Source organism: Trachypithecus francoisi, unplaced genomic scaffold, assembly GCF_009764315.1.
Source record: "Trachypithecus francoisi isolate TF-2019V2 unplaced genomic scaffold, Tfra_2.0 Lachesis_group10, whole genome shotgun sequence".
Classification (NCBI taxonomy): Eukaryota; Metazoa; Chordata; class Mammalia; order Primates; family Cercopithecidae; genus Trachypithecus; species Trachypithecus francoisi.
In genome coordinates, this window is record NW_022681455.1 from 7,838,830 (window position 1) to 7,860,836 (window position 22,007).

The 22,007-nt window shown below is 48.6% G+C and overlaps 1 protein-coding gene across 1 annotated transcript in view; it reads right to left on the reverse strand.

The window, feature by feature from the left end:
* The window catches only part of TXNDC5 (thioredoxin domain containing 5), a 29,298-nt gene extending 9,450 nt beyond the window's left edge, over positions 1-19,848 (reverse strand). The window contains exons 1-5 of the mRNA XM_033216152.1: positions 19,537-19,848; positions 13,589-13,738; positions 8,653-8,758; positions 4,318-4,414; positions 513-628 (exon numbers count right to left, since the gene is read on the reverse strand). Coding sequence (XP_033072043.1) covers positions 513-628; positions 4,318-4,414; positions 8,653-8,758; positions 13,589-13,738; positions 19,537-19,796 — 729 coding nt within the window. The 5' untranslated portion in view covers positions 19,797-19,848. The remainder of the gene's footprint in view (positions 1-512; positions 629-4,317; positions 4,415-8,652; positions 8,759-13,588; positions 13,739-19,536) is intronic.
* Positions 19,849-22,007: the final 2,159 nt, after the last annotated feature.

Here is a 22,007-nt window from a genome sequence, read left to right on the forward strand (position 1 = left end):
TTCCAGAAAATCCAGTTACACAGAAGTTGTCAGACATCACTCTTGGCTTCTCTGTATAAAGTGGGAAACCCTGGAAAGCATCCCAGGCCCAGTGCACACTGAGGGAGGGTCTTCTGCATGGCTGGGTGAGCACAGAGCCAGGGTCCTTTTAGAGAGAGCTCTTGGGTGAGGTCGAACGTGGATGGTCTCCAAGTTCGTCCAGTGACCGTTCTACAAGGCTCGACCCCGTATCTTTGCAGAACAGGCTCTGGGGCTGCCAATTCAGATCTGGCCATCTCTTCAAAACAAACAAAGCAGCCGAGGCCGTAATTTATCTCTAGGCTGTGGAAAAGTCAGCAAAACTCAAAATCAGGCTGCCATCTGTGAAGGTGAAATGAATTATCAAGTGGCACACTAAATGGAATTAATAAATCAAGTTTGCGACTTTGCACACAGAATGAATAATGGGCCACTCTGCTAATTAATCCAGCCCAAAGCAGTCCATTTCCAGTTTAATAAGGGCTTTCACTCACCTTGCCAATCTTGACAGTTTCGGAATGTTCAAGGCCCAGAGCCAGCTGCTCCCAGGTTGGAGCCAGAGCTTTGCAGTGTCCACACCACGGAGCGAAGAACTTGATAAAGTGGTCGCCTGGAGTGGAGAGCCAAGGCAGAGACGGGGGAAAGAGGAACTGTAATTTATGTCAGACCTCACTAGAGAGTTAATTGAAGAATCAGATCTTTGTCCTGCTTAGCAAATCTCAGTTCAGCATGAGCACTTTAATTGGTACAAAGGGACTCCATCAAATGTGTTTCTATTCATGAGTTCATAACAATACTCAAAACCAAATTTGTCATCTTTGATGGACAATCAGCAACAACTCATTATTTGGAAAACTGTAATAAAGGGAGAGAATGAGCCGTTCCTCCCAGCTCTCCCATATGCACTGCGCCACTGAATAACCAGGTGATAAATGAGGGCGAGTTTCTCTTGGTTAAAAAAAGAAGGGACACTTGAATGAGTCTCCGCACTTGGCAGCCCTAAGGAATGAATGGACCCAGGCCCTGCCTGTCATGGTCGCCCACATCCCAAAGACAGACAACTGGACCCTCTGTGCCCCCACCAGCTATGAGGTCTTCCTGTGCCCCCAAAAAACATCACACTGAAACTGATTCTGTCCCCAGACCCAACTACCAATTTACAGGAAACAGAGAAATCAGGGAAACATGTAGACCACACTACAGGGACACAATTAGCAAAGTCTGGACCACGGGCAGCTCTACAGGTCAAACCACCTATGTCTTCAGCAAGAAAGAGAAAGAGATGTCTGGAGAACATGCAGGTTAAAAGAGCCTTAAAAGATACATACACACACATGAAACTACAGTGCTCAGGAATGCACACTTCAGTGATGAAACCATAAAAGGAGTCGTGATATGGTTTGCCTGTGTCCCCACCCAAATCTCATCTTCAATTCCCACATGTTGTGGGAGGGACCAGGTAGGAGGTAACTGAGTCACGGGGACAGGTCTTTCCCGTGCTGGTCTCGTGATGGTGAATAGGTCTCATGAGATCTGATGGTTTTAAAAATGGGAGTTTCCCTACACAAGCTCTTTTGCCTGCCAATATCCATGTAAGATGTGACTTGCTCCTCCTTGACTTCCACCATGATTGTGAGGCTCCCCCGGCCATGTGGAACGGTGAGTTCTCCATTAAACCTCTTTCCTTTGTAAATGGCCCAGTCTCGGGTGTATCTTCATCGGCAGTCTGAAAACAGACTAATACAAGTGGTTTCCACAAATGTCAGGAAAGTGCCTTCTTGGAGAAGAAGGGAGGGCGGGCTGAGCCCTGGATGGGACATGGGAGGCTGGCAGTTTTATTTCTTGAACCGGACAGTAGTTTATAGAGTGTAACCACTCTATAAAAATTCATTAAGCCCTACATTTGTCTTCTCGATCTGTATTACATTTTATCATAAAAAAAAGTTTAAAAAGTAAAACATCACCCCCTTGGCTAGGGGACACACAAAAAAACAAGCCTCACAGCATCATTCTTTGGACACAGAAGGTGTTTAGCTGTTCTACCCTGACATCGAGCTGATAGCAAACTGAAATCAGGCTGTGGTCAGGGAGAGAACTAACCAGTGGCATGTGGCCTGGCCTCTGAGCAGGACTGTGCCATGCTAAGGCTAACAGCTACGGCCTTATCAGCACAGCCACGATGCACCTGAAAAAATGGTGAAAAACTTCCTTTAAAAGTTAACTTCCATTTAAAAACGTGCAAGGCTGAAACCATGTGCAGGTGCACGGTAGATCCTGCGCTATAAGATGGAGACAGGCTCTCCGGGAACCTAATCAGAGTACGGATGGGAAGCCAGCAAGGGCAGGAAGCCACCATGGTACCTACACGACACAGCTGTGTGGCAATGACCCACTTAGGGAGGCGCTGGCGAGGCCTGCCACAGCCGGTCTGTAACAGGTGATTTGGCAAACACATCCTGCTCAGGGCCCAAGCCAATTCCAGCTGAAAATGCATTCCCGTGGCAGAAAGGCTGACGTTCCACTGTCAGGGCACCGGTACGGATGAAATGACAACTTTTTTTTTTTTTTTTTTTTTTGAGACGGAGTCTCGCTGTGTCGCCCAGGCTGGAGTGCAGTGGCCGGATCTCAGCTCACTGCAAGCTCCGCCTCCCGGGTTTACACCATTCTCCTGCCTCAGCCTCCCGAGTAGCTGGGACTACAGGCGCCCGCCACCTCGCCCGGCTAGTTTTTTTTTTTTGTATTTTTTTTTAGTAGAGACGGGGTTTCACCGTGTTAGCCAGGATGGTCTCGATCTCCTGACCTCGTGATCTGCCCGTCTCGGCCTCCCAAAGTGCTGGGATTACAGGCTTGAGCCACCGCGCCCGGCCGAAATAACAACTTTTAACAAAATGGGAAACGGCTGAAGGCCTCACGATAAGTTACTGTGGACAGTAAGTGTGGTGGGGGAGGGGCTCTGACTCCCAGCAGGCACAAGTCACAAGGCCAGAGGCAATCCAAGCCCTTTCTCACGTTTCCAACCCAGTCTTCTAAGGGGATTTCTCTCCATGGTAGCATCTGGTAATGGGAGTCAGCCAGGAAGCCAAATTTGCTTTCAAGTCATTCGGCATTGGGCCAAGTTTTCTGAAACACATCTACGTGTGAATAAAGGACACTTACATATTCACGTTGGAAATTTAATGGGGGATCATTCTGATATTAGGAGACCATTTTCAAAAAACAGGATGTGGTATAGAAAGATCTTTTAAGTGGAAAGAGTAACTAATTTGATTCATGTTATAATGGTGTCACTAAATTCTGGGTTTTGTCTGGTTGTTTTCTGAGACAGGGTCTCGCTGTCACCAAGGCTGGAGTACAGTGGTGTGATCACAGCTCACTATAGCCTTGACCTTCCAGGCTCAAGTGATCTTCCCACCTCTGCTTCAGGAGTGCTTGGGACTACAGGCACTCGCCACCATACCCAGCTTTTTTCTTTTTTTAAATCTTCTTTAGAGACAAGGTCTTGCTTAGACTGATCTCGAATTCCTGGGCTCAAGCAGTCATTCCACCTTGTTTTCCCCAACTGCTGGGATGACAGGCATGAGCCACTATGCCCAATCGCAATTCCGTTTCGATAGGGAGCTTTTGTTTCTGCCTGAGGTCATTAAGCATATGATTACCATTAACACACAGGCATACCTCCGAGATACTGTGGGTTGGGTTCCAGACCACCGCAATAAAGATAGTATCACAATAAAACAACTCACACAAATTTTTGGGTTCCCTAGTGGATATCAAAGTTATGTTTACACCATAGTCTATGAAATGTGCAACAGCATTATTTCTTTAAAAACAATGTACCTTAATTAAAAAATATTTTATTGCTAAAAAGATGCTGACAGAGGGATACAAAGTAAGCACAAGCTGCTGGAAAAATGGCTAGACCTGCCAAATGCCGGGCTGCCAAAATCCTCAATCCGTAAAAAATGCCGTATCTCCAAAGTGCAATAAAGTACAGAGCGATCAAGCAAGGTGAGCCTGTGAATAAACACTCTGGGCCAAGGCTGCCCTGTCCAGCCAGTGAGTGGGTCATGTGTGCTTAGCATTAGACCTGGCATTTCTGTAAGGGCACAGGCAAAAGGAGAACTCATGTTTAAGAGGAGGTGCACTGAACAACGGTCCCAACAGCTCCTCAAGAGTGACCCTCTGTCAGTGCCACTGATGCTCCTGAGAGCCCTTGAGTGGCAGGAAGGAAAAGCCCAGCACGCCAAGGAGTTAATAGTCAGTGGTTCTCTGAAGCTGGCACCAGGACTTCCCCCTTACCTTGTGCGACGTGCAGCTCAAAGTTGCTCGCTGAGAGCTCATACAGCCCCTGCTTGAGCTCAGGGGCTCTGGGCGGTTCCACTTCTGGCTCTGGTGTCTAACAGGAGGAAATAAAACAGTCATGGGTGTGTCAGTGGAGACACAGGGAAACCATCCAGGAGGTGACTGTGTCTGTGGGGAACCGCCTGCAGGGGCCTCCCTCACTCAACAACCTGGAACCTTTGTACGAGGCTGCCGTGCTGAGTAAGGGCAGGTCAGGAACTGATCTCATCAAGCCCTCCGGAAGCTTCAGCAAAAAGCCTCCCGCCAGCCTCACCCTCGGTGAAAGCTCTAGCTCTGAGGCTCCAGGGCAGCCAAGTGATAGCTGTCCCTATCCCAAAACCCAACCTAACAAAGCAGACAACGTAAAGGACAGTCTTAGCCTACACCCTGTCCTCTTCTTTGAAATGTACTTGGATACTTCACAAATAATACAAAATACAATGCCTGATGGACATATTCTGAAGGGGACAGCACTTGCAGACACCAGGGTGCCCAGCGCAGTGGCCCGCGCCTGTAACCCTAGCATTTTGGGAGGCTGAGGCAAGAGGACTGCTTGAGCCCAGCAGTTCAAGATCAGCCTAGGCAACAGAGTGAGACCCCATCACTACAAAAAAAATGTTAAATTACCTGAGCATGGTGATGTGCACCTGTAGTCCCAGCTACCCAGGAGGCTGAGGTGGGAGGATCACTTGATCCCAGGGCTGGAGGCTGCAGTGAGCTGAGAACGCACCACTGCACTCCTGCCTGGGCAACAAAGTGAGACTCTGTCTCAAAAAACACACAGATACCAGGGTAGCAAAATGGACAAAGCTGAGAATGAGAAACTCAGGGACCAGGAGGGCCTGGTTATCCTTACTTCATACAAATGACAGGGAAAACTGTGAGGAAGACACAACTGTGGAAGACGGATAAAGAGAAAAGGAGGTGATGAGAAGGAAAATGCAGGTGAATGAAAGGCGACAGAGAGAAAACCATGGCATGACCATAAGCTGCACCTTCAAGAAAGAAGGTAATTCACGTGACTAAGTCTTGTACAGAAAGAGGGGGAAAGGGGCTTTTCAAAAGGTGCTTCTGACAGGACCCAAGCAGAGAGCGGTGTGTGCAGCTGTCTAGTCACAATCCTACATTTCTCGACTTTTCAGACCAGGTACAGCTGTGGCTTCCAACTAAAGTAACCAGAAATGAGGGAAAGATAATGGAATCACTGTTCTGCTGCAGACACACGAGTGTGTATTACTCAGCTTTTATCTGGGGGTTCATATTCCTATTAAAAAGAATATCCAAGCTAAGTTGTTAAAGGCTTTAAAAGTGCTGACAGTTCAAAGCTGTGCAGGGCTGGAATCATAAAGAACCATAAAGTTTCCCTTCTGCTGCGAGCGTGTCAAGACTTTCAAAGTGCTAAATACCCACACAAAAGAATGCCCGAGGGAAGTCTAAGTGAAGTCAGTGAGTTCACATAAGGTGAAATAAAACACTGTGTGCCACTCTCCATGAGATGTTCAAGGGCCTTTCAGTATGCAGTGTTCATTTATGGCACGTGCGGGGTGCCCCTACTTGCTTCCTGGGTTCCTGGCAGGCTCCAGAGCAGTCCCCCGGCCTGGGAACACCACAGTGCATCCCAGAAACAGGTCGCGTATCACCCTGCAGTGGCAGCATAAGCTGATATGGTTCTTAAGAAAGCAACCTGGCAATCTTTATCAAGAGTCATAAAAATGATCTTGTTTTTTTATTCTTGGCCTAACAATTTTATGTCTGGGAAGACTATATTCTAAAAATATCACTCAAAAGAAGAGGGGAGAAAATGTCCTTTACAACGATAAACTTGTTCCCTACAGCATTACTGATGATGGAAAAAGTATACATACCCTAAATATCCAGACAGAAGTAGAGTTGAATTATGGCAAATCCACATGATAAAATAATGTTAAGACATGGTCAATATAAAGACCACATAAATATATAAAATCATTAGTGAGATGAAACATGTTTGTATGATTATAACTGTTCCAGAAAAAATACAGAAGCAAACATGGAAATATAAAAATTGCAGTAGAATGTACAAAGTGACAAACTGTCTTTTGAGTTTCTTGAATATTGCCACAACACTTTAAAAAAATCTAAATTTATCCCACCTGAATATTAAAAAAATGTAGGTACTAAGTTACTTAGGTATACAGATAAAGAACTTTCTTTCAAGTTTTCACTTAAACAGCTAAGAGAATTCTGGTTTGCAGTATAAAGTATGCATACTTAACCTTTTCCACAATAAGGCATATGGTCATTGTTTCTGGCACTTATCTGGGACCTCCTATTGCTGGGAGACACTAAAATATGGCAAGTTAGGTGACTGTGGTTCGGGGTGGCCTGGGGGGATTCCACACAGCCATCCTGCTCCCACACCGAGGAGACAGAAAGTCCCTTGCAGAGCCTGGACTCGGCCTCTCAGCCCTTCCCAAACTGCAGGTGAGGCCACCACCTCCACTAAGGGAAATGGGCCGTGAGATGAGATCTTTCTGTCATCCTGATACCGCCTGCCGGTTTCTTGAATAAAGCCATCATAGAAGACTGGCTTTTTTAGTGAAACTTATTTGAGGCTATTAACTCCTCCTTAAAATTGGCTTCCTACCATCCAATATACGTGTCCCCACAAAGACAATATTTTCATAAAGGAAACAATGTCAAATTTAAATCTATATGAAAGTCACACCTGCTTATTCAGCTTTCTTGCCAGGACAAAGATGCAAACTTCCTGAGAGGTCTGTGGTTCTCCCTTTAAGCTAAAGTTAGGTAAGTCTCTGGTTTGGTGACATACATCACACACCAACAGTCTCCACCACACAGTTCAGAGTCTTTTTTTTTTCTTTGCAACGGAGTTTTTGCTCTGTTGCACAGGCTGGAGTGCAGTGGCGCAATCTCGGCTCACTGCAACCTCCTGGGTTCAAGTGATTCTCCTGCCTCAGCCTCCCAAGTAGCTGGGATTACAGGTGCCCACCACCATATCTCACTAATTTTTGTATTTTTAGCAGAGACGAGGTTTCACCACATTGGCCAGGCTGGTCTTGAACTCTTGACCTTGGGTGATCCACCCACTTAAGCCTCCCAAAGTGCTAGGATTACAGGCGTGAGCCACCACGCCCAGCTGAGTTGACAGAGTCTTTACAGGTGAGGGATGGAAGTACAGAATCAGCAGCCAAGTTTCTGATTAGATCATCAGAGAAGATGGGGCAAAGCTCCAAAAGGACCACCATAGACCACCTTCAAATCAGTGGGCGCCTAGCTGGTACAAGAAGGTAGTCTTAGGTCTTGGTTGAAATTGAAATTACAAAGACTTCAGATGCTCTTCCTAGCTCATCAGGATCCTACAGTTTAGGAACACGGGTCTTTTTCCAGTCCCTCTCCAACACACCAGCATGACCCACCAGCTCTACCCAGACTCCCGGGGCCTGAGCGCTCGGCATTAATCAGAAGAAACCACCCACAAAGGGACACTTTACCAGTGGTTTATGATCATGATTTGTAACAAAGTGAAGACTTCCAACATCAACTGGGAAGGGGGAGGATTATAAATTCCTTTAGTACGTAATATTCTAAGCATCTACAATCTCCTGATATTAGCCTTAGTATGGGAAGTGCATTAAGACAGAGTATTAACGGTACAAATGATGTTATAAGCAAAGCCCATTAGGGACTCAGGGACTGAGCACTGAGAAGAAAAGGAAGGATCCACCCTGCGGGTACAGCTGGCGGGCTAGGCCTGAGCCAGAGGACTGCAGGTGGTGGAGGGCAAAGGTCGGGGGGATGGAAGGAGGCTCCAGTGCTGGCCTGGATAGGAGATTCTAGGCTGGGCCTGGCCCTGACCCCAGGTGGTCCAGAGTCAGTCTCAGATGCTGGGGAACAGTTGTGAACTGTATTACCTGTGACAGTGGCAGGGTGGCAGTGTTAACAAGGAGTAAGTGCTTATCTGTGAGACCACACAAGTGACTTCCCTGAAGACTGACTACAGCCAAACAAGGTGCAGGGTGGCGGGAAAGACAAACACCAAAATGGTGGTAACTGCTGAAGCCGAGGGTTTAGTCTTCTCTCGACTTTTGTGCACATTTCGGTATTTCCATACCAAAAAGCTTTTGTAAAAGTTCATCTTTACCTATGGTATCAATGAGCTCTAAAAAAAAGTAGAGTTGCTTTAAAATGGCGGCCTGAATCATTAACCTCAACTGGCCTCTGACCCGTTACATATTACCCCAAAGATGTAGGCAGGGAGAAAGGGAGGGAGGGAAGTAGGTAGGCACTCACCGCTGGCTCCTCGTTCAGTGTCTGTAGCATCCAGTTTTCCAGTGTCTGGAAATCCCGAGGACCCTGGTATTTCACAGCTTCTTGGCCTGGCTTGAAAAGCTTTAAGCTGAAAGAATAGCAAAGGATTAGACAGAGCAAAAAGAAAGTTGTTTTACCAGAGAGCAAACTCATTTAGTGAAACAATGAGAAAATGAGCTGTCAAGGGGCTGCAGCCAGGCACGTATCTGCTCTTCTCTGATAAAGAGGAAACAAAACTAGCGTCCCAGGAGGTAATACATTCAGTTAATCCTAAACTTTTAGAAGTTTCTGATTTTATTCAAGGAAAACTCAAATGAGGTGAAAACTTCCAGCCTAATGCTGTGAGGGAAGCCTCCAAAGCTACCAGGACTCAGTGTTCCTGGACAGCAGCCTCGGGCCCTCCCTGCAAGCTACTGTCATGCTTTCCCAGCTTCAGCAGTTGTTGTGTGTGTGTGCAAATGAGGACCGGAGTAGATACAGTGTTGTTTTGCAATCAAGGTATTCTTCCAGGCCACCCTGGCAAGTATTCAACTCTTGCAAAGCATGAATATCCAGTTATCCTGAGAATTCAAGTTTCCAGCTATAAGAACATCCGTGATATTGACTGATGCAGTCCATTCACCTCCCCATGGAGAAGGCATCTTTTCTTTTTCCTACAAATGTTAGCCTCTGAAGGAATCTGCAGAGAGGATATGGGAGCAGGCTCTTTAACCATAAGCGAAAGACATCACCAGAGGATGAACTGAACACTCCCAGTTCCTGCATCCCTCCAGCAGTCATGGGGAAACACGCTCTAATGCGCTAGATACAAATTCACAGACTACTAAGAGAAAAAAAAAGAAATACCGAGTACCATTTGTTGGCAAGCCTGCTCATCTAAAACCCCCGACACTTCTACAGCACGTATGTGGATTTTGTGAGTAGATGCCCAATGGACAGTATCAGAATTGTAAGATGGCAACATATGTAAAACTTGGACATGAAGGTTTGAATAGTGTCTTAGTTCAACAGCTGGAACAGAAAACCACAGACTGGGTGTCTTAGATATAACAGAATCTATTTTTCCTAGTTCTAGAGACTGGGAAGTCTGAGAGCAAGGTGCCAGCAGAGTCAGTGTCTGGAGAGGGCTTTCTGGTTCACAGATGGCGTCCTCTTGCTGTGTCCTCATATGGCAAAAGGGGAAACAGAACTCTCTGGGGCCTCTTTCATGAGGTATGTAACCCCATTCATGAGGCTCCACCCTCATGACCTACTCCCTAAGGGCCCACCTCCTATTGTCAGCCTTGGGGGTCAGGATTTCACCTATGAATGCTGGGGGACACAAACATTCAGTCCATAAAAAATGGCGAATTCTCCTTAAAATGAAGTCACATGGCTAGATTAGGCTTTAAAATTAAAATAGGCATACTGGCCTTACCCAGAACCTAAGATGGTACCATGGGGCCTAGGTAAGGTCCCTAATGTGTCTCCAATGCAAAACATACACCCAGCTTCCTCAGCAGCTCAGAGTCTCATAACCACAAAAAACAGCCAAAACTTAACTAGATTTGGCCAGTACACTGGCTACTTCATGAAGTTCAACATGATAAGCAACTGCAACATCTGTGGTAACAAAGATGATCGCTCTCACCTAGCCTGGCACCTCCCCAGGCTCCCACAAGGTGTGTTCCGCACCTGGAAACAGAAACTGCTTCCTGCACGGCTCTGCCTCCCACCAACGCTCTTCAGGAAGGGAAATGGGTGGATCCTCAAGACATCAGAAAGGAACAGGGACTGTCACACTCATTCCTTGTGTCTTTGCTAAAAGTAAAATACAGTAAGACCTAGCCTATGATTTTTGTAATTTGCTATTCATTTGAGCGAAACAAAAAATGAAAAAAAAAAAAAAATCTCTTCTTGTTGTTGGACTGAAAATCGTTCTAACCTGCCCAAGAAGTCTGAGATTCTTCCTCGGAAAGTTCACAGAGCCCACGGATAGAGTGGACACTTCTGGTCCAGACCTTCCAGTCAGTTTGGGGCATCTGACTTCAATTCTCACTGTCGATGGTGGTGAGGAAGGTGATGGAGACTGGGTCATAGGGTACAAGCCCAAACAAAGTATTGCCCCAGATTTCTGCTATTACCAAGCCTCCACACGGGCATTTGAGTTTCCTCTTTCAAGGAGACAGCAGGGAGAAAATCCCCATGTAGGTATTGCCTTGGCAAACAGCATGATGAAAGTTCTATTACTGTAGACAGTGTTATGAGCTGAACTGTATCCTGCAAAACAGATCTGTGTAAGTCATAACCATGAATCTCAGAAGGTGACCTTATTTAGTAGAAGGTGTTTACAGAGATATTCAAGTTAAAATGAGGTCATTAGGATGGGCCCAAATCTAGCATGACCGATGTCCTTGTAAGAAGGGTTACACACACACACACAGGGAGACGGGCACATGAGGACAGAGGATGGCAGTGATGCATCTACAAGCCAAGGAACGCCAAAGATGACCAGGAAACCAACAGGAGCCAGGATGAGGCAAGGGAGGATTCCCCTACAGGTTTCAGAGGGAGCATGGCCCTGCTGGCTCCTTGATTTAGGACCTCTGGCCTCCAGGACTGTGAATACATTTCTATTGTTTCTGGCCACCCAGTTTGTGGAATTTTGTTACGCGCAGCCTAGGAAACTAACACAGGTGGCTCCCCCCGTCAGTCCTGCCCTGCTGTAATGATTCATGACTGGCCCAACAGGAAGACCTCAAAACATTTTCCTGAGCACAGCCAGCCATCTCTAGGGGGCATGGGAGCCCAAACTCCCTGCCCCTCCAATCCTTTACTCCAGTTACACTTGCCAGAGAAGAATGACATGAAAGCTCATGTCCTGACACGTGCGTGCCTGGACTCAGGCAGGTGTAACATCTGCTTCAGGCCTCACAACCACTCTATGGGATGAGTACTTTCTTGGAGGAGTAAAAGCTCACTCAAGTAAATCTACAGATGCCCCGACACGACCACATTTCATACAGCACATTCCACCTTCTGCATTCTCGGGGGGGAACGTAATCTGTTCTCGGGAGCTTCTGCAGGGCAGTGATGGCCACAGAGGTTCCTTCCCAAACTGTGTTCAATGTGATGTAAGTTCGTTTTTGTTCTTTTTAATAACACAAAACCAGCCCATGGTTTACTTGGGGAGACCAGATCCTCTCATTAAAAATCTAAACACATGCTCCAACACAGGCCTTTTAAAATTTGTGATGGTTTTTGGTGAATACCAACTATGGAGTAGCTGATATTGCAGCTGACAGCTGTTATGGCCAGGCTTAGGCGGAAGCCTTCGCTTCCTTCTCTGACGCCCCATGAACACATACCACTCTTAGCTCCATTACAGGTCCTGTGCTACCTTCCACATGGCGTGGTTTGTGGTGCACACAGTCTCAGGCCACAGATGGTCAGCAGGTTAACAGGAAAGACACCACAGCCAGCCCACCCCTGCTGCCCCTGAACTTTGACAGCAACAGGCTCTCCACAGGTAAGCATTCACCTCCTCACCCTCATCTCTGCTCACTACCTGCTTCTTTGGGATGCTCTTGATCCATACTTTAAAGGCAATACTATAAAGCATACAAGAGTTATTGCTTTTATGTAGATACAGATAGTAGGCAATTTTATCTCCATTGATCTGATTTACAGTAAACCCAAATTATGGCACTTACATTAGCAAGTAATCACCAAAGACCAAGAATTCCAGAGTCCTTTGTGGAAATGCCCACATTTCCAAATGGGAGGGTAAACCCTAACATGTATTGGGTGTGCTCAAATTGGTGTCTGCACACACTCCATGTAAGTCCCATAACAATGTTTGGAGGATCACCTTACTTACAGGTTAAATGATGAGGCCAGAGCTGGGTGGTAAGTAAATGTGAGAGCTGGGATTTGACTATGACTTCTAGGTTCAAGCCTAGAGCTCCCTCCACTTTTCTGCCTCCCAGGTTTAAATATAAGCTCCAATTTTATGCTTTATTGATGGCCCCTATAATACCCAATTAAGCAATAAATTGTACAGAATTGACTTCATTCCTCAATTGAAACAAACAGCAAGGAAGTGACCACGGCAATCCCTCCACCTCCTTCAGAAACAGCTTCTTCTCTCTTTTGAAGAACTGCTTTTCCCTCCAACACTTGGCACATGGTGTGAATGGGCATGTGTCTTGCTATAAGCTCCTGTTTCCCTGGCCACAGTGACTATTCCTGGAACGAACACTCCAGCCAAGCAGGGCCAGTGAGTGGTGGGCCCTTCTGTGCAAACAGAGCTACAGGCCTGGAAAGCCGTCATCTCAAGGGAGGCGCAGCAGAAACAGACCCCCGACCCCTGAAGCTGGGTCTCAGAGGTTCCTCCACAGCCTTTTAAATCGTCCTTTCTTTCTGTTTAATAAGAGAACAATTATATTTCTAGAATTGAGAACATTTCCATTTCTATTTCTTATAACCAAAAAAATTCTTAACTGTCAAGGAAGTAAGTATCATCGTCTGTCAGACTCTATACTTCTTTCCAACAGAAACAGCCCTGTGGGAGTCACACGGGAAGGAACTATAGGAAGGGTGTTTGCGAATAAGAGTCACTAGAAAAAGCAAGCCAAAATTGATGACAGTCTACGCACAATGTGTAAAATGTACCAGTGAACATTTAGCATGGCGGGGCCACCATTTTCGTCTTGCAAACACATTCTCTTACAAACAGGAACACCCAGCACTGATGAATTAAAGGTTATCCAGAGTATGAAAGGCATCTAAAATAGACACAGTGTTAAATGCAATTTCTCCCTAATGACAGGGACTGCCTCCATAAATTTAGTATCTCTTCACTCCTTTACCAACAGTTTAGGACTTTCTTTGTAACCAGGAACCACCTGGGAAGTGTGCCCCCTTTCTTCTGACTTACGTGGGGTATCCTCGCACCCCCTGGGCAGAGCACACGTCGGAGTGGGCCGTGCAGTCCACTTTAGCCACATAGACTTTAGCATCTTCCATGCTGTTATATTTGTCTCCCAGGTCATTCCAAGTTGGCTGCAGCCGCTGGCAGTGTCCACACCTGGAACAAAGCAAGAGTACAAGCGCACTGAGTACCAGGTCACAGGGCAGCTGGCCCACAATTTCAGCCCTGTCCAGGAGGCAATGGGGCTCTGAGTCCTTTCTTTACACCACTGCAGATGGCAGCCCCTGGACCAGTACTCCAGGACCTCTCTCCCCTGCTCCCACCCCTCCAGAGTCGCTGCCCTGTTCTCAGCATGAAATCGCGGCCTTGTTCCAGCATTAAACTTAGCAGAGTGTTGTTCTGGATCCTACTTGTTCTGGCCCTGCTGACTTCCCACTTGCCTTCTATTCCAGAGTCCACCCTCCTTCCCTTGCGGCCTAGTCCTGAGCCCTACTGCAGCAGCTGCAGTGTTCCCAAAGGGCTATCGCTTGGTTTGGCCCTGGGACACATTCTCTGACACCTCCTCTGTAAACTCCACCTAACTAAATCTATCTGCCCTTCAGGTCGGTTGGGTGTCACTTTCTCCAGCAAGTCTGCCCTGACTCCCCGGGCCACTCAGTGCCCGTTCTCTTCTCCTGCCCTTCTGGGAAGCCTCTCTGCCCCTCCCCTGACAGTAGCTTAGCACCTCCTGCTGTGTCTGCTACTTTTACTCACACACCCAATAGCGACCAATACAAGGCAATCTCAAAATTTAATCAGCTGCAATTTTCTCCAATGAGAAGGAAAAACAAAAGTCTGTGGCCACCTAAACTTCTAGGGTTGAAGTAAGCAAACGTCTATAGTATTTATTGTATGAATTCAGTTATGTACAAGTATTTTTAAATCACCTATCATTTAAAAGCGTATATTAATTAGGCTTCTTCCATGCTTCACATTTCATGAGGACATCAGCATCTGTCCCAACACTAGATCTTGAGTCATACAGCTGACCACACAGCTGACCACAGCTCTTCCCACATTCTCAGGACAGTATGTCTACCGTGCCATGCTCGAATTTTTAATGAGACAACCCTAGAAACTTGATCCCAAGTTTCAACTACAGTCCCATAGCATGACACATGCGTTTGTTTGTTATTTCATATGGTAGGTATACACTGTTGCCTACAATACAACCACTTGCTGTATCGCTTTTTTAAATGCTTTTTTTTTTAAAAAAACACTTGCTTATAAGAACACCCAACGCTTAGAATTGACTTCTTCCTCAAAATGATAATCTCTGTTAAATCTCTTTTTTATTTTCTGACAGATTACCTCAAAAATAAGCATTTAAGTTGAATGCAGTGGCTCGTGCCTGTAATCCCAGCACTTTGGGAGGCTAAGGCAGGAGAACTGCTTGAGCTCAGGGGTTCAAGACTGGCCTGGACAACACAGCAAGACCCCCCCCCCATCTACGAAAAATTTTTAAAAATTAGCCTGGTGTGGTGGCACACACCTGCAGTCCTAGCTACTTGGGAGGCTGAGGCAGAAGGATCACTTGAGGCCAGGAGTTTGAGGCTGCAGTGAGCTATGATCACACCACTGCACTCCAGCCTGGGTGACAGAGTGAGATTTTGTCTCTTAAGGAAAAAAAGGATTTAAGCCAGGCACGGTGGCTCACACCTGTAATCCCAGCACTCTGGGAAGCCAAAGCTGGTGGATCACGAGGTCAGGAGTTTGAGACCAGCCTGACCAACATGGTGAAACCCCATCTCTACTAAAAATACAAAAATTAGCTGGGCGTGGTGGCACACACCTGTAATCCCAGCTACTCAAGAAGCTGAGGCAGGAGAATCGCTTGAACCTGGGAGGCGGAAGTTTGCAGTGAGCCGAGATCGTGCCATTGCACTCTAGTCTGGGCAACACAGCAAGACTCCGTCTCAAAAAAAAGAAAGAAAAGAAAAAAAGGATTTAAAAGTAGCACTGAAAAAGTCTGCCTCAAGATGTTTCTTCCCTAAACAGCACTTTCTTGGCCAGCTAAGAGAATCCTGCTTTATGAGACACTCAGATACCAAAAAAAAAAAAAAAAAAAAAAAAAAAAAAAAAAGCACAGTGAAAGTATACATACAGATTTAACTTCTGTAGATTTAACAAAGTGAGTTTGTATGGCGGGGAGAAGGAAACAAGAAAGAAAGGTAATTCCCACAGAACCCGGACGGGTGTGCAAGCTGGGAGATGTGAGGTTTTTGTTCCTCAGCTGGTCTTGGTTCCTGCATGTTTCTCATGGCATGAGCATTTCTCTGACTATATTAAGTGTGACACTGCCGTCTAAAGACAGGTTTGAGAACTAGTCCATTTGGTGTTTAACCAAAGAAGCCATGATAGTTCTAATGCTGGAGGAAACGCTGGCAGTGAGGACTGACTGACTGACTGACTGGGGCGGTGTCCAACAAGGTACCTTCCTAAGGGACCGTCAAGGGCAGTTCTGCCCCTAGGGGACTTTGATCAGTTATGCTCATTCTGGAACTTTAGAACTCCTCTGCAATCCTGACGAGGTTTTGTCGTGTTACCATGTTTTTTTTGTTTTGTTTTGTTTTTTTGTATGTGAAAACACAAGATTAGATTAAGAATGAGAATAAACAATAAGTAAGTTTGTGGTGCACTAAATCAAAACTGACCATTCTGGGCCATCACCAAGTTGGATGTGCCCTTGCTCCTGGCTGTGATGGGGCCACAGGTGCTATCTAGTCGGCCCTGTGGCTACAGCACCCAGCTCTGAGACAGACAGCCGCATTCACAAAGAAGCCTGTGGCCAAGAAGTAGAGCAAAGCTACCTGGTCCAAATCTTGACCTCACTGTCACCAGGTTCGTTCGGGGTGACTCACAAACTAGCCATACAGAAGCTGTGACCTGATGTTGGCACAAAATCTACAGCAGTAGGACAACCCTGCAGCTGCCAAGTTCAGGGCAAAAATACACAGATCAATGTTTTTGTTACAGGGGCTCCAGCCCCTTAATCACATGTGGGCTTTCACCATTTGACGGCAGCAGAAACTGGAAAAAGGTATGTGTGTGTTGAGGGGGAGTCCACTGAATATTCTATCTGAGTTCTAAACGCTCAGCTGACCACTCCAGGACCTCCTTCCCTCTCCTGCAAAGGCCCCTCCAGAGTCACCACCTTGTTCTCAGCATTACACTTACCAAGCTGTTGTTCCAGGTATTGTTGGTCCTACTTGATCTGGCCCCCTTGACCTCCCATTTGACCTCTCTGTCCACTCAGCCTCCTTTCCTGGCAGCCTATTCCTGAGCCCTACTGCAGTTATCTGCAGTTTTCTGAAAGGGCCCGCTTGAAAGTCCAACTTAAACACTGTCATAGAAACCCACATATCTCTATTTAAATATTTGTAGTAGACTATCAAGAAGTCAACAAATAGACTGGGCACAGTGGCTCACACCTGTAATCCCAGCACTTTGGGAGACCGAGGCGGGCGGATCGCGAGGTCAAGAGATCAAGACCATCTTGGCCAACATGGTGAAACTCCATCTCTACTAAAAATACAAAAATTAGCTGGGCGTGGTGGCGCACACCTTGTAGTCCCAGCTACTCAGGAGGCTGAGGCAGAAGAATCGCTTGAACCCAGGAGATGGAGGTTGCAGTGAGCGGAGCTTGCACTATTTCAGCCTGGCGACAGAGCAAGACTCCACCTCAAAAAAAAAAAAAAAGGCCAACAAATAACATAAACAGTTAATTTTTTGGGAAGCATCCACCTAAATGTCTAGAAGCCATATATAATGGAAAAGGAATTTACTTAATACCAAGTGTCCAGACATGCCAGTTTTCTCTCTCACTCAGCCCAGGACTAGCTGGTATTTACTGCAGAGATTCTAACGTAAAATTCCTTTGGCACTGCAGGGACTTATTACATCTACATGTTAGTTTTTCTTTTAGAAAAAAAAAAAGGCGGGGCGGGGGAAGAACGAGGTGTGATGACTCATGCCTGTAATCTCAGTACTTTGGGAGGCCAGGGCAGAAGGACTGATTGAGGCCAGGAGTTTGAGACCAGCCCGGGCAACATAGCGAGACCCTGTTCCTACCAACTACAATAACAAAAAAATAAGCTGGGTGTGGTGACCTGCGCCTGTAGTCACAGCTACTCCAGAGGCTAAGGCAGGAGAATCACTTGAGCCCAGGACTTAGAGGCTATAGTAAGCGGTGACTGCATACCACCGTGTTTCAGGCTGGGTAACAGAGCAAGAGCTCATCTCTAAAATAAATAAATAATGAAGAAAGAAAAAAGAAAACCCATGGACAGATTTATTCCACTGAAATGGGCTCCAATTAAGTAGTATATTTAATTGCAATAGTTGCTGAGAATACTCCTGTACAGAGAGAAACTGTTAATATTGCCTGATTGTTTCATGTTACAAAGTAATTTCTATACCACTGGTAGTTCTAAAAATTCCAGTCAGTTGGTTCTTGGGAATTTGAAGCACAATGTACTTCATATGTACATTGTTAATAGACCCACACTGGTCCAAAAAGTTGATTTAACTCCAAATAGACTGAAACACAGTAACAGCCTGAATAAAGGGTTAAGAGAAAAACGTTTCTCCGAGTTTGAACTGTACAATTTCTGAACTGGCCATTTTTCTTAGGGTACCTTTTCTCTATGCCTTCCTACATCCCTTTCCCAAGTGAGCCTCTGCTGAGCTCTAGGGAAGAATACCAAGTTCTGCAACAAGCACCTGCAGGCTATTCCAGCCTCTCAAAAGTCTTGTGTCCTAAAATGATGGCTTTTCTGCCCTGGCCTGTGATCACTTCCCTTCCTCGGGGCATCCCAGCGCTGGCAGGAAAGCTGTGCACATGCTTGTGTGAAAGGCACGAAGCCCTTCCGTGGGATGAGTGCCAGGGTAGGGGTCTCTCAGGTCTGAGCGAGGCCCACACCAAAGCCCCGCCCAGAGAACCAAAACAGGAGGGACCATCTGCTCAACTGCGGGGCTTTTCCGGGTCTCACACATAACAAGTGCTGGCCCCGAGAGAGCAGTGGGGGAGGTGACAGGACAGCCTGGAGTTGAGGACCAGTGGGCTCCGGTCAGAGAGCACACCCACCCTGAGCTGCGGAGAGGTGGGGGGGCGGGTCCAGAATTCGCACTACCTCGGTCTTTCCGGGCTAGCTCGGCAACCCTCCTCTGCCTGGACCACTCCTTCCTATCCCATAAAACACGCACCAAGTGGGAAACGACACTTTCTGAGTTCTGTTTTTCAAGTAAAGCCTCTGGAAGGGGACGTGCCCGCCGTCTAAGTGTCCCAGCCGACCCCGGTGGCCGCGGCAGCAGCAAGGCCGCTCCGGTGAGTGCACGTGGCCCACGGGCAGGCCGCGCGTCCGGCCGGCACAGGAAGTTTGGGGCTCTGGGCAGGGACCGCGGGGTGACATTTGGACTCCCGGCTGCCCGAAAGGGCGACGACCCCACATTCCCCTCCCTCGGTGCCAAGGTCCAAGAGGGAGTTGAATTCAGGAGCGCGACACAGGGCGGGCTTTTCCCGGCTGTCCCCTCGGGGACCGCCCCCTCCTCCCGCACCGCCCCGGCCGCCAAGCGCCACGTCAGCCGCGAGCGCCCGGCCCGCTGCGTTCACGCCCCCCAACCCGGAGCCCCAAGCCCTCGGTCCCCTGCAGTCTCCGGCTCCCGGCCCCGAGCTGCGGCGCCCGCGCCCCACACCTCCCAGCCGGAGCCCCGAGCCCGCAGGGTCCCCGCGCCCCCAGTGCCCACGTCCCGCAGCCCTGAACCCCGAGCCCCGCGCCCGCAGCGCACACGCCGCTGACCGGAGCCGTCGGCGTCCACGTGGTCCCCGGCCCGGGACCCCCGGCCCGCGGGCATAAGCGCCCCACGCCCCCCGAAGCGGCAAGTGCGGGGCAGGGCGCCGGCCTGCGCGGCGTTACCAGGGCGCGAAGAACATGACGAAGTGCGCAGCGCTCTGGATCCCGTGCGTGAACATGTCGGCCGTGTACAGGTGCTTGCTGTGCGGGTCCTGCCCGTCCCCGCCGTCTGCCGCGGGGGACCCGTCCGCCGCCGCCGCCGCCTCCTGGGCCCGGGCGCCCCAGCGCCCGCCGCCGCCATGGCCCAGCAGCAGCAGCAGCAGCGCAGTCAAGGCCGACGGCCGGGCCAGCAGCGGGAGGAGGCGTCCTGGGCGCGCGGGCATCGCGGCGGGGCTGGGCGCGCTCTCGCCGCGGCCGCCGGTCCCCTCGCAGCGCCCGCCCTGCGCCCCGCCCCGGAGAGGCCGCGCCCCTTCCTCTCCCCGCCCGCCCGCGCCGGCGCGCGCTCGCTACCCGCCCGAGGCCCGGGTCCGCGCGCGGGGAGGGAAGGGCTGGAGCGAGGGACCGAGTCTGGGAGGGCCCTCCGAGTCCGGCCTCCTGCGCTTCCCACCACGGGACGGCTCGCCCCAATCCCGCGAGGCTCCTGCGCCTCCGCAACCCAGGCCCTCACCCCTTTCCCCGTGGGCCCGCTCCGCTCCGAGCGGCGGTGAACACACAAAGTAACGATGAGGCCAGCGGGAAGCCACAGAGGGGCCGGTCAGCCTCGGCTAATCAAAGCTCACACAAGCACTCCGGGATTTCAGGACAAAGGAAGGAGAGAGCTGCTGTCAGCAGCAGAATGTAGGAAATCGGGCAAAAGACGGTGCGGTTTGCACCTGAATGAGTCAGATTCTTGGCCAGCGCTCAACTGTGATTCTAGACCTGGGCTCAGAGGGGTGATGAAACCCGCTTACCAAGTGAACCCCTTGCTGGTTACCCCTGCCCGGCCTTAACTCGGGGATGAAGAGGAAAGAACGTCAAAGCGGCCTCTTCTAGACAAGAAGGCACCTAACAGGACTGGCTGAGGTCCTACTGTGCCCTAATTTATCCCGGTTACCAAAATGAATGACAGTACGCCTGCTCTGGCTGAACTCAGCCTTGTGGAATGGCTGGAAGGCCTCCCTGCCCGGCACCTCACTCGCACCTGCGCACACACCTTTTAGCAGATGGTAATCGAAAGTTGCAGCCCTACCCAGGGGATCTGAGGCTACATTAGGGAGAATCACCGGGTTGCTTTCCGGGATCCTGCCTGCTCTTTGATTATCCTCAATCCAGGAAGCCCCAGGTAGTTAACTCCTGGCTTGGCAACGGGACACGCCCACTGTCTCACCTGTCATTATTCTGCTCCTGCCTTAAGCCCAGTCACTTGTGAACCTTTAACCATGGGTTGCCAAACACCAACACCATCAATCTCCCTCCTAAGTCTGTTCTCCCAGCCACTTAAGCTTGAAACATGGGAGGCATCTTGCATTGCTCACTCTTTTCCCTGTGTCTCAAAATTCAAACCAACGGCATTTCTTGCAACCATGACTTCCTTCCAGCATTCTCAGTGTTCATACCCTGAACGGATCTGAAGCCTGGCCTATTGCAATAGCTTTCTAAGAGTCTCTTTCATTCACATGGCTGGAAAATTAATTTTCCTAAAGCCGGCCTTTGACCAAGACAGTTTGCTGCTTAAACTTGGACCAACACACCACCAGTGTCCCCATGGCCTTGGCCTGTGGGGTGAAATACTAATTCCTGGGGCAGCCATTCAAGGCCTTCCGTGATGTGGTTGCATCATACTTTGTGTTCCTGTGAAACTCACTCAACACTAGAAATCCAGGGATTCTCTCCAATAACTGTTATTGCCAAACTCTAATCCCTGTGTTCTCCAACACCTCATACCTCCCAAACCCTTCCCACAAGCATCGCCATACACTCTTACAGCATCAGTGCCTTTCGTTTTTAACTGAAACACAGTTCTAGGAGCTCCCTCAAGTGTTGGCTCCTCATTCTTTCACACCTGGAGTCCCTCAGCGCCAGGAAGTAAAGCTGATGCCTTCCTGGTTCCCCATCGCTCCTTCCAAATGCTACAAAACCTTCAGCTCTCCTTAAATTGATGCTACTGGGCATGGCACCCTCTGCCCTGCCAGTTCCTGTCGTTCTTCCACATTACTCTTCCTGGTTCAGTGAAGACTTTGGTTCCTGGCTCATAGTGTTCCTGGCTACCCCTTTCCTGTCTTTCATTCCTGGAAGCTTTAGCATCCAGGTGGATACTCCATCTACTTTTCCCTCAGTAACTCCCACCCAAAAGGGAGACCCTAGCACTTGTCATCACCAGCATCTGCGCCATCTCCAAAATCTGAAGGCATCCATTCTGCCCAGCACCTCCTCGACTTGCAATCTGCTTGCTCAAGAAACCCATTCTGCAATGCTTCTTCCTCATCATGACCTCTGAGCTACCCACCCCACCATCTTCTACAATCCCCTTGCAGCCCAACAGACTGCTATGTCTTCCCTTGCCTCTTGGCCAAGTTACAGCCCATGGAGTCTCACCCTTCACTTCCTGTCCTGCC